The sequence below is a fragment of the Chrysemys picta genome, chromosome 5 (genome assembly GCF_011386835.1).
Source record: "Chrysemys picta bellii isolate R12L10 chromosome 5, ASM1138683v2, whole genome shotgun sequence".
Lineage (NCBI taxonomy): Eukaryota > Metazoa > Chordata > Testudines > Emydidae > Chrysemys > Chrysemys picta.
Window position 1 is genome coordinate 81,332,280 of NC_088795.1, and position 16,028 is coordinate 81,348,307.

Below are 16,028 nucleotides of genomic sequence, written 5' to 3' on the forward strand. Positions count from 1 at the left end.
CCTTGTCAAGACTAGGAAAAGAATGTTTGGTTTGGTTGGTTGTTTAATCAAATTATCTACTTCTAGGTAGCTAATCCCATTAGGAAAACCAGTAGGCATCTACTGCAGATTTAGTTTAACGCCTTTAAAATTGTTAGTTGGTATGGGTAGGCCCTAGGCTTTCCCTAGCATCATTAAGCCAAATCAGCTAATATGATTTTAAAGGTGTTCAACTGAATCTTCAATGGGATAAGCTACCTTTACGTGGCTAACTCAAACAATATCCAAACACCTGTTTTCCTAGTTGAGATAAGGCCTTGATAAGACCTTAACTTTGGTCTTATACTGTTACCTTTCATAGTTGTAACTGCAGTGTAAATGGGGTCTGATGACTATCAAGGAGTAGGGTTACAGGATTTTATGGACCTGTGGGTCTAAGTATTTTTAAAGTGAGGGCACTGTATTCTATGCAGAATAAAATACGCCTTTGAAGAAAAACCCATATCAAAATGCCTTTGTTTTGTTTTTCCTGCTTCCTGTGCATTGTTTCTGTCTCTTTGACAAATCACAGTTGGATATAAAATTTCCCCCAAATTAAAACAATTGAAACATTTTTTCAAAGCTAATAAATGCACCCTTCTCCACCCCAAACAGCCTAAGTTAGCCTGCACTTACTGAGCAAACAGAAGCCTCACATTGAGAGTGAGATGTTGACACAGTGACCTCATTCTGAACGTTACCTTCTTTGTCAGCAGAAGCAGCAGCAGCTCCGCTGGCTCTCGGCACTTGGAGCAGTTTGACGATTTTTGCTGGCTCGTTGGCATGATTTCAGGGCTCGCTTTATTGTGAACCTAGCTGGTGAATGGGATGACAAGACATAAGCTTGAAAGGACTTGTTCCCCAATGTGAATTTTTGACGAATTGTTCACAGCTGCACAACTTTGATCCAGTGTACAATAGAACCATCTGTATTACACATAGGTCTGCAGCTTTCTCCAGACATGGAAAAGGAAACCAAATATTTTTTGTGATTATAGTAAACACGGGTAAGTGTGTAAGCTAAATTGCAAATGATTTTAGAAATAAATGTTGTGTGTATATATGTGTCTGTATGATGCTGCTAGATGTAAATTTTGTAGCTTGTCTAGGAGTTAAAGCTTTAACTCGTCTCTGCTAATGCATGTAAGTGGCTTTTTTGCCCACTTGGTAAGGATACTGGTTTGTTACTCTTGTACAGTGCAGCGGTGCACTGTTACAAAAGCAGCGACATTCCGTTGCAAAGACAAAGAAGCATGCACAGACATACGGAGAAACCTTGGAACATCGTACTGTAGCTTTTCTCAGAACGATGACTCATTTCAGTTCACAAAGGATTCTGGGCAGGGTAGTGCAAAGGCAGGTTGGCTGATCCATTCCTATGACTTCACTTTGCAGAGAACCAGGCAGAAAAGGAGTGACACTGCAGAATCCTGAGGCATTGCAGAGGAGAGTTGCTTTACTAAGACTGTGAGTGCCTTCAAAACAGGGGGGGGTGGTAGAGTGTGATTCCAACTGTTCCATGAATATAGGGTGAAAGAAGAGATATTTTTGAAGATGAGTTTTCATAACACTGAGTAGGAGGTATATTTGCAGAGCTCTTTAGAGATTTCCCCCCCCCCCCTAATCGTTAGCTATGTTTATATCTCTCTCTCTCATACAAAATTATGGGAAGATTCAAGTATTCTAGAATTCCTTAAAGATGACCCGCACAGGTAATGCATTAGCATTTATGGTCTGGAGGCTCCCAATAGTTTTGGTAAGAGGTGAGCATTCAACATATTATTATTTAGAAGCATGCTTTATTTTTATTCAGGTCTTATGGCATTGATCTCTGCTGCTGCCAGCCAGATTCCACTATGATGTAATGCCCTGGCAATGTTGTGACATCACAGCTACTATAGAACTGTAATGGAGCATAGGGGTTCAGGTAAATCCCCTTTTTAACATATTGTGTACTGAAAGTATAAAATAGTAATTCAGGAAAAAGAAACTGAAAAAATTGTTCGGGTAGCTTTTTTTTTTTTTAAAGCACACTATATATATATATTATTAAAAAGGAATTTCCTGATATTCTCTGGGACAGTCCCATAGATTTTCATAGGAGCTTTGTGATCATAGCATTGCATAGGCTGGGGAGTCAGGAGTCAGCTGGCCGTGGTAAATGAATGAAGCAAAATACATTGAAATATTTAGATCATAATGTGTTGAGTGAGTGTGTGCGTGCGCGCGCCAATCTGACAACTGTGGGCACTTCAGCACATATTGACACAGTAACTGAAATTTGGTATGTTACATCTGTAGGATCATTTTTAACCTGGTCCAAAGGATGAATAGGTCATTTTACATGCTTGAAACAGAGTTAATCACTACCAGCATTCAAAAGCTACCCTAAGAACATTAACACATGAAGCAAATATTTGTCATACTGTAGGTCAGCATTGGGATTTCTGTGTAATTCCCAAGGCCAAAAATAGTTTGAATGGTCATATCATATAGTTGCATTCTTGCAATGTTAGTTGAAATATGAAAGTGTCTTATGTTGGTAAGAAGAAGGTATGTTTTGGTGTGCATACATTTTCGGTGGTGTGAAATTGGCTAGCTGGTGAGCAAATATACATGCAAGATTCTGTTATAATAATTATTATTATTATTATTATTTTATTATCATAGACCCTAAGAGCCCCAGTCATTGACCAGGATTCCATTGTACTAGCAAGCATATAGCAGCATATACCATCATTGTTTGTGAAACTGATTAGAGGCATAAGGATATCTTTTTATTTTGTAGTCAGTGGAATTTTTACCAACTATTAGGTTGCTCTTTTAAAACATAAATAAATAAGGTTTAGCCTTCTCTTAAACCTGGGTAAATAGCTTGGTTGTTTTCTAAAATATTTTTTTCTATCCAGTTACAGTCTTCTCTTGATGCTACATTTTAATGTTATGTGTATATCAGTAAAGTAAGTCTGAAAATGTGATTTAAAAAAAATGATAAATCAACTTACAAAGAAGGCTCAATCATGGTGTTTAATTGGGACTGGGCAAATTACATTTTTTTTAAATTTTAGTCGTGGTCAGTAAAATAAAGAATCATAGAACTGGAAAGGACCTCGAGAGGTCATCTAGTCCAGTCCCCTGCACTCGGGGCAGGACTAAGTATTATCTAGACCATCCCTGACAGGTGTTTGTCAAACTGCTCTTAAAAATCCCCAATGATGGAGATTCCACCACCTCCCTAGGCAATTTATTCCAGTGCTTAACCACTCTCAGAGTTAGGAAGTTTTTCGTAATGTCCAACCTAAATTGCCCTTGCTGCAATTTAAGCCCATTGCTTCTTGTCCTATCCTCAGAGGTTATGAAGAACAATTTTTCACCCTCCTCCTTGTAACAACCTTTTATGTACTTGAAAACTATTACCATGTCCCCTCTCAGTCTTCTCTTCTCCAGACTAAACAAACCCAAATTTTTCAATCTTCCCTCATAGGTCATGTTTTCTAGACCTTTAATCATTTTTGTTGCTCTTCTCTGGATTTTCTCCAATTTGTCCACATCTTTCCTGAAATGTGGCGCCCACAACTGTACACAATACTCCAACAGAGGCCTAATCAGTGCAGAGTAGAGCGGAAGAATTACTTCTCGTGTCTTGCTTATAATACTCCTGCTAATACATCCCAGAATGATGTTTGCTTTTTTGCAACAGCGTTACACTGTTGACTCATATGTTCATTTATATATTAATACATCATCGATCTAATGTTTCTAGCATTTTTAATGCTATCAGAAGCTGCATGTTCTTCCAGTTCTCACTATCGTTTAATCTGGATAAAAGGTGCCATATAGCCTCAAGTGGCAATTTGATATGTGCTTGTACATTGTTGTTTTGAATTGGCCTTTTTTAAATGTTTGTTTGATAGCCTATGATGTGGGCTATTCTGGAAATAATATGATTGAACTCACCTTGAAATTTAGGGATGAGGATGCAACCCCTGTCAAATGTATAACTTGTTCAGTTTATCCACCAGTATTAACCAGTTAGGCTCACAAGAAATAATTTTGGAAATGTGTCCCTTCAAAATGGAATTTCAGGTAAGCTCGAAAAGAGAATATTTATATGAGGAGCTTGTTCTTCTCTCTGTAATTTTCTCTGTCCCCAGCTGCTGCTGTTAGCTATCTTTTGTTCGAAGAAGAGCTTTCTCCATTATCACAAACAAGCTTCTCTTTTTGCTTGATCCTACAGTGAAGTCACAATCATCTGCTGAAGATATCAGTCTGTTGGCATGGAAATCTATCTAAGGCATTTCTAATGCAAACCCTCCCCGTGGTATTTAGATACCATGAAAGGGCTGTAATGTCATAACTTGAAATTTCCTTTTTAATAAAATCGTATGTTTAAAGTTTATCTGGAGAAAACTGTTGTACCACAAATGGTTAAAGAGCTTTGAGTGACGGGGAGAAGGGGAGGAATTGGTTACATTTGGGCTTCTTACATTTCACTGCACTGCAGAAGTGCACTTAGGGGGTTTCTTCCCCATATGTGAGGAAATAAGTGTATAAATTCTAATAAAGTGTGGTTGTACTCTGAAAAGTGACTCTGTAAAAACATCATAGTATTTTCATATTTTTCTTTCTCAATGGATGCATTGAATTGGCTCCATTTATAAGTCAAAGATGATTTTTCTAACTGCTGTCCCTGCAAACTGAGACAGAGAGCTGGAATTCAAACTCTGTTCTTTCTAACCGCTTAATCAGTAATAAAGATTCTATTGTCAGAACTTAGCTGACAGTTTTGTTGTTAATGCATAGAGCAGAATGCAGTCTAGGTTTGTCTTTCATAACGTTTTGTCATTAGTGCGATCTGTACTAAAAATATTTTTTGTCAGTAAAGTAAGCAGCTGAGATTCAGACATACTGAATTAAATGGTGTATAGCAAATCTGGTGAATAGGACACTGAAGCATGGGTTCTTATTTCCAGCTCTGTTACTGATTGTGTGTAACCTGGGGTAATCACTTAACCTCTTTGTGCCGTGGTGTCTCGTCTGTAAAATAGAAATAATACCGTTTATCCATCTCTGTAAAGTGCTTTGAGATCCATGGAAGAAAAATGCTATTTAAGGATGTGGTTATTTTACTTATAACTGACTCTTTTAATTTTTAAATAATAGCTTCCATTAAAAAGGGTAATTATCTATGTAAATCCCATTGTCATCAAGGAGAGGCCAGATCCCATTAATTACTTGTTATGTGCTTAGACATTTTCAAAATGCCTATGAAGTACATAAGAAAATACCAGGAAACTTGATTTTATTATAATTCTTTAAAAAAAAAAAAAAGTTTGACTGTTGTTTCTTTCCACTGGAAGCTGAAATGGAGTTGAAACCATGTACTTCTAGCTGTTGATGGTATTTTAATAAAATATACAGTCAGCTGGTGAAAGCTGCTTTCTGGGCTCCACCGTTTTCCTTTTAATTTTGAACATAAACATTTGAAAGTCAAGTCTAGTAATTTGATTTCAAAGGAAAGCTGCTTGAAACAAGCATCAGTCTGAGCTAATGGGAGCCATATGCTGAATCCTTTATAAAGTGCTGAGGTCTACCAAAAAAAAAAAAAAGTTTTAGGAAAAGAATATTTGATTTTTTTTAACAGATCTTTCCTTAAAAAATTTGTTGTAAATCTTGTATTCGAAAGGCTAAATGCTATTTATACATATAATTGGTGTTAATATATTAAATAAAATTGTAAACACAAGATACTTTCTGTTGCTGTGCATCAAAGAATGTCTTCACTTAACTACAACCACAGAGTACTTGGAACTTCCCAGAGCCCAAGGGTGTTTAAGATAAAACTTGGCAAATTAGTACCTCCGTAAGTGTGGGTCTCTGAGGCTCTCTCTCACTAGGTCTATTGTAAGTTTTACAGATGTTCTGTTCCTCTCTTTGAAGAATCACAAATTATCTCGAGGAGATGGTTTATTGGCATCTGTAGGTTTAACTATAGAATTAATTCTGACAGCAGTGAAGATGAATGAGGGTTGCCTTGTCAAAGTTAACCAACTCTCAAAGGAATTAGCAAGGAGTGAATTATGATAGCCTTTTACAAGACTAATATATGTCAGCCATTCCTTTTGCATTTAAAATGTGTATGGATTCCTGTTGAATATTTTACCTGATTTGCTTACATAAAAAACCCAATTTCCAGATGCTTTAGTGGTAACTAATTATGCAAATTAAGCTCACAATTTTAGAACAATATTTGCAGACTTGCTGTTTGAAAATTGGGGCTTACAGGGCCTTGTCTGCACTTTGCATACTTTACAAAACAGTTTCTTATGCACGGTGTACACAGATATTTCTACATAAAAAGGAAGCACCAAGTGTTTCTAAAATAAAAAGAACTTTACTACTTGATGATTAGTATGCAGCCAGCTGAAACTAACAATTCACAACATTCTGAATCCAATCTCTTCCTTCAGAAGACTAATACAAAATTTTAAAGGATCATTTATTAAATCGTAATGATTCCTCGGGTTAAGTGGCCTATTTAAAAAGGAAGATCTTGTATTCCAGTTGTAATCCTTTGGAGTGTGTGTACATGTTTGTGTGTGTACTCACTAATTCTGATGCTTTTCAGGTATGAGACCAATTATTAATGCAGTGTCATCTTCTCTCCAATACAATGTCATTTTTGTAGATAGAATCATAGGACTGGAAGGGACCTTGAGAGGTCATCTAGTCCAGTCCCCTGCACTCATGGCAGGACTAAGTATTCTCTAGATACATTTGAACACTGACTTTCTTATATTTATGTCTCGTTGATTTTTAAAGATTTTATCTTCATATGTTTATATAAATAATTTTTCCTGTTGACAGATAAAATATTCGTTTGTCTTAACAATAGTATAATTAACTCTTCAGGTTTTTTCCCCTCTTAAAAGATTAGGAATGCTGTGCCTACCTGCTTTTGCCTTCTGTCATGTGTAACCCTGTCTACTATTCTTCCTAATCAGATGTCCACCATTTTCCAGATTGTTGTTGGTTATTACTTTCTATAGTAATCTAGTAACGTTCCAATCACTTTGCAGACAGGTAAAATAAAAATGTCCCAAAGAGCTTCTAATTCAAGGCTCCAGTCCTGAAGTCAAATATACATGGGGCAGATCTTTGCACTCACAAGGAGTCCAACCGAAGGCAATGGAGCTCTGTATAGGTTCTAAGCTCTGCCAACATATATTCAATTGAAGAATGAAGACCTATTTAGGTGGTAGGCAATAGTATTCCAGAGAGATGCAGAACAAATAAACTTATTTTAAATCCACTTCCATATTTGTATGTATGTTTTTTTAAATCCTTAATGCATCTCTGTTCACATGTGTCCCTACTATCCAACAGAATATGCAACTGGCATATTTGAAAAATAAATATTACACATAGGGTTAACCTAAAGCAATTATGAAAACTTCTTTACAAAATACTCAGTGCAACAATTCTGAGTATTGTTTAAGGTTAGACGCATTTGATTTTCCATTTGTGAGCCCTGTGTGAGCACACTGTATCTGCTTAGTAAAAAACACGACAATTAAAATTAATGGGGCCACACTCAGAACATCTAATAATCCCTTTGAATTTCAGGAGTGCGTTGGATCTGAATTCCTAGATTTGAACCCACTTCCATATATTTGGTTTCTGATCTTATCCAAAACTGCATTCTAGTTGTTGTTCAGATTTGCTGAAATCTCATGAGAACAGCTCATGAAGTTTCAAAGCCATTTAATCTAAACCTGCAACCCAGTGGTTGATCAGTCTGTGACCTGAACTGTAGTCCAAACCTGATTGGAATCCTAACACCAACTCTTCAGCCCATTGTTACTATCTAGTATTCTGTTATGGTTAAGGAAACCTCCAATCCTTCTGCTTTTTCACTGGCTACGTAGGAAGCATTGCCGTACTTTTGGGACCATCTGGGAACTATTACCACTGAAACAGGAGATAAAGAGCAGATTTTAAATGTGTATGTACTGTATACTTATCTCATCAAATTGTTTCTCATCCTGTAACCTTTTAAGTTTAAAAGTTTTTCCGTGCTCTTAAAGTATTGGCTAATAAAATATATTTTCAAGACTTCATGGGAAAAATTAATTGGATAAGTAACCTGGCAAGTTAAAATAAAGTTCACCTAAAGCAGATAACACAACAGTCTGTACTTGTTCATATTTCATCAACAAAACTTAAAAATTCCTCTTTTTAATCTACAGTCATGCAAAGTCATTACATCTGTAGACCAAGGAAGGAGCTCTTCTGAACATAACTCTTTAGGTATTTGATGCTTTTGTGCCACTGAGCAGAGGGCATAATACAGCTGGCCAGCAAACTAAAAATATGGCTCATTATCAGAATTTCCAGATTTTTTTTTCTAATTTTTGTTGCAATTTAAAAAAAAATTCAAAATTCTCTCTAGTACAAACTGTAGATGACCCATACAACCAGGATTTGAAAAGAGAGAGCTATGCCTACAAAAATGTGTATGAACCCATTGCATTCACAAGTTCATGCTTGTGTGTACAGTTGTTGCTTTGCACATGCAAACTTAGGATTCTGCAGCTGCAATGGGTGAGCATGAATTTTTGTGGGTTCAAGTATTGGATCGTTCTTTGAAAATATTCCCTGAACATTTTAGTGCACCCTCAATGTCAAAAATGTATTGTCCTTGATTTCTCTAAGTTGTGGTTCTTATTTTGAAGGTTTTATCGCAAAAGTGATATAAACTATACAAAATTGTGTACATTGTAATGGACACATCTCTGTATACTTGTTCTGTGAGCAACGTTTAAATGAAACCCTTCATTGAATGTCTACTGTCTTTCTACAGGTGATGTATCACCAATCAATATGTCTCCCATCAGTCAGTCACAGTTTATCCCACTTGGGGAAATCCTTTGCTTGGCCATCTCAGCAATGAACTCTGCACGAAAACAAGTCACGCAGGAAGCACTAATGGAACACCTAACAACCTGCTTCCCAGGTAACCATACATTAATGAAACACTAATCATATGAACCTGGATTTTTTTAAGTGCAGTCAAAGATTTCCTCCTAAAGTGTTGATTAAAATTTTTGTTACTTTAGAAAAGGAAGCTTGGTAGATAACCTGCTTTGCTTATTCATGGATTCCAAAGGCAGAAGGGATCATTGTGATTATCCAGTCTGACCTCCTGTAAAATATAAGCCATAGAACTTCCCCAAAATAATTTCTAGAACATATCTTTTTTAGAAAAACATCCAATCTTTATTTAAAAACTGTCAGGATGGAGACTCCACTGTGACCCTTGGTAAATTCTTTCAGTGGTTAATACCCACACGTCTAAAAAAATTATTCTCTATTTCCGGTCTGAATTTGTCTAGCTTAAACTTCCACATGTTCGCTTGTGTTATATTGTTGTCTGCTAAATTGAAGCGTCTATTATCATATATTTGTTCCCCAGGTAGGTACTTAGACTGTGATCAAGTCAGCCCCAACCCTCTCTTTGTTAAGCTAAATAGATCAAACTCTGAGTGTGTCTTTATAAGGCATATTTTCTAATTCTTTAATCATTCTAGGGACTCTTCTTTGAACCCTCTCCAGTTTATCAACATCCTTCTTGAATTGTGGACAACTGAACTGGACACGGTATTCCAGTAGTGGTTGTACCAATGCCAAATACAGAGGTAAAATACCCTCTCTATTCCTACTCAGGATTCCCCTGTTTATGCATCCCCAGGTTGCTTTTTTTGGCAATGCCATTACACTGAGAGCTCATGTTCAGCTAGTTATCCACGACGACCCCCAAATTTTGTCCAGAGCCACTGTTGTAGATGGCAGCTCCAATTAATCCTGAGATTTGAAGCAAAATTGACAGAAACCCTAAGACCTGATTCTGCAACCCTTACAGCCATGAGTTATTCTTACTCTCACTGGCAATCATGTTCACTTCAAGAGGGTTGCTCACATGATTTAAACTTTATAGGGTTGATTCCTAACTCAATGAAGGATATGAAGAAATTTACAGAGGTTATATTGAACATTTACAAATCAGTATAATATTCTGGCCTATTTTTTTCTTTTCTGTTTTTTAATTGACTTCAGAATATGCTTGTCCAATATTTCTTGCGAAATATCTGAAACTTCTGCAGGATCATAGTTTAAAGCACTTAGGGACCAGTGTTGTATTTAGTTGTGTTTAAAGCACTTAGGGACCAGTGTGAGGTAGGTATAGCTACTCCTTAAATATCCCCTGAATAGCCTGCTTACCATAGCACTTAAATGTGCCCAAACAAGCTAATCAGCAATGTACATGTGGCACTGGATTGCACTGTGCCTTTTTAATCCCTAAAATTGGAAAGGGAGCATGCTGGGATAGAAAGTGTGTGTCAGGAACTAAGTACACTTACTCCACATGGTAGATTCCATGTTGGCTTTTACTAGGTCATTTAGAGTTTTATTTACTTAATCACAGACCAAAAGGAACTGTCCATTCCTCATGCAATCATTTCTGATAGAGTCCTTCATGTACACGTGTAAAATCATTCCGTCTCCAAGAACAGGATTCCCATCTACTGAATTAGTGGCCTTCCCAGCCACTTTGGACAGGCTGGCAAAACTGCTGTGGCATGGTACAAATAATAAAGAATATTAGTGTCTGCCTCAGTGGGCTTATGTTTAAATCTAAAGGAGGTCAGTAGTTTTTGTTTTTTTTCATAGACCTTCAGACTTCCGATGCTGGTCTTGCCTTCTACCTTCTCCACTCTCCATAGCTTTAAAAAGCTGGGAGGCCTGCTCTTGGAGCTGACACCTCTCCCCACTATGACCAAAAGTCTTTAGCAGCTATAGATTTGGCCACTTTATCATAACCAGTCTTGCTGATGGCGTTTCATAAAAATGCATTTTTCTTCTGTTAAATTCAGGTGGTTTTTATGTCAGTATATGCTAATAATTCTTTATAAAATGGTGACATGGAAATATCCCAGACACCGTAACACTTAAAAAAGGAAAAATATTAAAAATAATGTGCGGGTGCATGTCGTCTCCATACCAACAGCCTATATCTGGGGTTGGTGAATGATGCAAAAGACACCCTGTGTAGGCATCTCTAGACAGTGTAATATAAAAGGAATGGGCACAGGGGTGGCCATCAGGAACTCCTGAGTTTTAATCCCAGCTCTACTGCTTGCTTGCTCGGTGACCTTGGACAAGTTGTTTAGCCACTATGTGCCTCAGTTTCCCCATCTTTAAACAGGTTGATATTACTAACCTACCTCCCATCACTGGTGTAAAGATTAATTACTTAAATTTCTATATTCAAAAAAATATATATCTTACTCTGCCTTGGAACTCCTGTTATAGCTAGATATATATGTCTCTATGTTTTTGGTTTTGGGATTTGGTGTTTTTTTTTTAAACTGTAGGATAACAGAGCATATGGAGTTGTGCAGCCTTATAGTGTGTAGGACTTTCCCTATGGCTGATAGTAAGTCTTGAGATTTTGAAAAGAGAAAAAAATTCTGGATTTGGAACTATGTCTAAAATAAAGATTTTTGTCTGCCATTCAAATAATTAGTGTTTGGGGTTCTTTAAGGAAGCTCAGTTCTGCCCTCTGATATATCTGGAGAAAGTACAGTAAGTACCGTATATTTTGTAAACACTAGTTTTTTGTCTCAGCCTGTGGTTTTATTTATAAAGTTTCTCCAGTGATCTCTGCATACTGCAAAGTTAATGATCCATTATGTGGGGCATAAGGTGGAGAGGGCAATCAAAGTTCACACTTCTAGTTCTAGTATAGTTTGTCTCAGTTATTTTCTCCAAGTCAGGCTTACTTCAGTAACACTACATTAGTAAGTATAGGGAAGGTTCCAAAGAGTGAAGCATTGGGAGGAAGCTTGTAATCCATATAATTTATCAAACACCTGATTAGGTACTTGAAATTCTAAATTATTAGATACGTCCCTTGAGTTTCTTATGCATGTGAGTATTGATTGGTTTGGTATTTCTGCTGCTCCTATCAGACAAAAACACACACAAAAATAATTCAGCAGGCTGGAATATTTTATAGTCTATGCTTGCAAGTATCCCCAGGCAAGTTGGCACAGTCTCTTGCCGCCTCCCCCTTTTTTCCAGCAAGGAGTCTTTCTAAAGTCTAAGATTAATAAAAAGCCTATCTTGCATTTCCCATCCCCCCCACTCACCCCTCCCAAAAACAAATTAAAAAACGTCCTAAACTATTTTTTTGCTTTGTTTTTTCCCCATCACTGTTCTACTACTTTGCTGTTAAAAAGGAACTCCTTTCCCTTCCACCCTTGCAGTCATAACATAATTAAAATATTGAATATCACTGTATTAGCTCTCTTCGGGAGAGCCACATCATCCAGTGAAGGGGACCATTCTTGGTGCTGGATGGTCTTTCCATTTGTCTCCCCATCCCTTATAGAAATTAACGAGTCACAGCTTTTTGAGAATCAGTATTTTCTCAATAGGTGTTTTAAAATATCCCATATCCTTTTATATATTAATAGTTTCTCTTCCCCAGTTGGATTGTGAATAACTAAGAGGAGAGCATTACTGAGTACGTAATTCTAAATTCTATACTGTCAAATAATTTGTCTTTCTCTCACCATGTAGGAACATTTGCATGTCTAGGGCCTACACTAACAAGTTAGGTCAACCCAGCTACATACCTCAGGGTGTGAAAAATCTACCCCCTTGAGCGACATAGCTAAGCCAACTAACTCCTGGTGTAAACAAGATTAGGTCGACGGAATTCTTCTGTAGGCTTAGCTACTTCTCCTCAGAGTGGTTCTACACCAGTGGTTCTCAACCAGGGATACGTGTACCCTGGGGATATGTAGAGGTCTTCCGGGGGTGCATCAACTCATCTAGATATTTGCCTAGTTTTATAACAGGCTACATAAAAAGCACTAGCGAAGTCCGTACAAATTAAAATTTCATCCAGACAATGACTTGTTTATATTGCTCTATATGCTATGCACTGAAATGTAAGTACAATATTTCTATTCCAATCGATTTATTTAATAATTATATGGTAAAAATGAGAAAGTAAGCAATATTTCAGTAATAGTGTGGCTGTGACACTTTTGTATGTTTATGTCTGATTTTGTAAGCAAGTAGTTTTTAAGTGAGACGAAACTTGGGGATACGCAAGACAAATCAGACTCCTGGAAGGGGTACAGTAGTCTGGAAAGGTTGAGAGCCACTGACCTAAACCAAGGGGAGAACCCTTCCAGTTGGCATAGGTAGGGTCTTCACAGCAGCCACTTGTCACAAGGTCACTTGTGCTGTAAAGGCAGGTACTTCCCTCGGTTTTATGGCATGTGTAAACTTCGTAACCACAGTTGCCATTCTCAGACTGAGGAAAAATAAACCTCTTTCCTCAGTGCAGGATCTTACAGTTGCGTACTAGCCCTGTAGTTTGCTGAGCCAATGTGCAGACATAAATCTGGGCCACAGCTATATCTGAAATAAGGTATGCTAATTATTTATAACATCACATAGCAACCACTCTACATCTTAAACTAGTATTTCATGAGCCAATCAGAATGTTTCTTTTATCCCTTGTTAAGCCATAGTGCCAGCTCAGGAGAAAATCATTTTAGAAGATTTAACACCAGTTAAACACTATTTAAAATGTATTTTTCATAAACTTATACACTGGTATTGGGGGGAAAAAATGTTTGTAATAATAATAAACATCTTATTTATGTGTATTGTGTTTTGTCAGTCTTTCTTTTTAAAGAGAGAGCACTACTACTGTGAATATTGTAATATTCTAATTTAGAATCATGCAAGAAGATGTTTATGAAATCCTGCATTATGTTTATTGACCAGATTTAAAATCTCATATACTAAATGTAAATCTATTAAATCCAGGATAACAGCTAAGAATTTAACCTCTTTTCCTGCATTTGGCATCTACCCTCTAGTGACTATGAACCTGGCTTTAACAAAGCTTATAGCTAAAGTTTATGGGTATATAATGACTTTGCTGTTTTTAATAGTTTTTACAGATTTTTTTTGTAATGTTGTTAACCAAATCAGCTTACAGTGTTGAAAATTTCTGTAACAGAATACGTGCCCCTGTGTTAATATTCACTTGTGAAGTAAAGAAGTGATATTCAGATGGCTGCTGCACTGAGGTAAAGTCCACCTCAAAAATATATAATTGCTGTACATTCATTTTTACATTGAATGCCCAATGTATATGCAGCAGTGAAAAGATGTACTTTACATTAAGTGAGTTCACCTTAGGTCAGTGTTCTTTGTGAGCAACAAACAAGACATAATCTTCTGTCTGGAAGCTCTGTGGAAGGCACAGTAGACTCTCTTGAGATGCAGCAAATGTACATGTCTGATGATTCAATGTCCAGACAGTTTCTGCTTTTGAATTATTAAAGCACTACATAATCTTAAATAACACCGCTGCTGTCATACAGTATTTTAAATGCCAGAATCTCTAATATATATATATTATTTTTTACTGGTGCTTCTCTTTAGTGGGGGAGTAGAACAAGAAAGAAAGACGACCAGCCTCTGGAGATGGTGAGGGAGTTTACATATAAACAGGATATTGTCAGGGTGTCACTGGCAGCCCCAACGGGAGCATCCTTCTGCGGCAGGCCACGTCATGACAGGCATGCCTGCCTCAGTTTCCCTCCTTCAGAATCCCAGAATTAGTCTCCAGAGTCTTCCCAAGTATAAATATAGCCCTTGTGGGGTTCAGTTATTGCAAATGTTCTGTATACATTTATCATAATAAAAGTCCCACAATCATAGTCCAGATTTCCCCCAGCATAGTCCAAACAGTATATGCAACATATAGCCCTGGCATCCCTCACCATGCCCCAGCTCAGCACAGCCCACTCCGATCCATGTACCAGGACAGCAATGCCAGCCCCCCGAGCTGGAGTGCAACCCTGTTCTTTCCAGCAGGTTCCCCCACACGCCCACCACCTCTCTGCTGGGAGCATCCATCACTCCCCCTGGCCCTCATGGTTCTTCTGGATCCAGCTCTGCAGCCTTGGAGAAGTCAGCAAGTCAGTTCCTCTGCTGCTTCCCTGCCTTCAGCCCTCTCTGGACCGTAGCTCGGTTTCTTTGGCCTAGAGTCAGCAAGAAATCCCTCTGTTGTTCCTCCTTCCTTGAGCCCTCTGGCCCTAGCTCTCTGGTTGTGGGGACACTAGCCAGCAAACCCCTCTTGCTGCCCTCTTGCCTTCAGGCTTCTTCCAGGTCCCAAACATACAAGATATGGCTACACTGCAATAAAAGACCCGCGATGTAGCTATGGTTGGCCTGGGTCTGCTGACTTGGGCTTGTGGGTCTCAGGCGGCAGAGCTATAAAATTGCAGTGTAGATGTTCAGGCCCAGGCTTTGAGACCCAGTGAGAGGAGAGGGTCTCAGAGCCCAGGCTCCAACCTGAGCTCAAATGTCTACACTGCAAGGATAATCTTGTGGAAACCAATAGATCTGGTTTCTATTTCTGACTCTAGTGTCTATTGCTGACACCTTTGGCAAGTCACTTAACCTCTCTACCTCAGTTTCTCCACTTGCAAAATAAGGTTATTGATAGATTCCAAGGATAGAAGGGACCATTGTAATCATCTAATCCGACCTCCTGTATAACAGACCATAGAACTTCCCCAAAACAATTCCGTTTGAACTAGAGCAAATTTTTTTTAAAAAAACACTACATCCAATCTTGATTTAGAAATTGTTGGTGGTGGCGAATCCACCGTGACCCTTGGTAAATTCTTCCAATGGTTAGTACCATCACTGTTAAAAAGATTATACCCAGTTCCAGGCTGAATTTGTCTTGCTTCAACTTCTAGACGTTGGATTGTGTTATACTGTCGTCTGTTAGACTGAAGAGCCTATTTTCATATATTTGTTCCCCATGTAGGTATTTAGACTGATCAAGTTTCAGAGTAGCAGCCGTGTTAGTCTGTATCCGCAAAAAGAAGAACAGGAGTACTTGT

General features: G+C 37.8%; 1 protein-coding gene across 15 annotated transcripts in view; it reads left to right on the forward strand.

The window, feature by feature from the left end:
- Positions 1-16,028, forward strand: part of STOX2 (storkhead box 2) — a 202,667-nt gene that overhangs the window by 163,203 nt on the left and 23,436 nt on the right. For 7 of the 15 annotated variants that reach the window (XM_065596755.1, XM_065596757.1, XM_065596758.1 and 4 more), the window contains one exon: positions 8,882-9,034. The exons of 1 other annotated variant lie outside the window; for it this stretch is intronic. In XM_065596755.1, the coding sequence (XP_065452827.1) occupies positions 8,882-9,034 (153 nt within the window). Of the gene's footprint in view, positions 1-731; positions 1,026-1,413; positions 1,486-1,831; positions 1,946-8,881; positions 9,035-9,608; positions 9,717-14,125; positions 14,196-16,028 lie in introns of those variants that run through there. 7 more of the 15 variants (XM_065596761.1, XM_065596760.1, XM_005281955.5 and 4 more) reach the window with 6 other exon arrangements.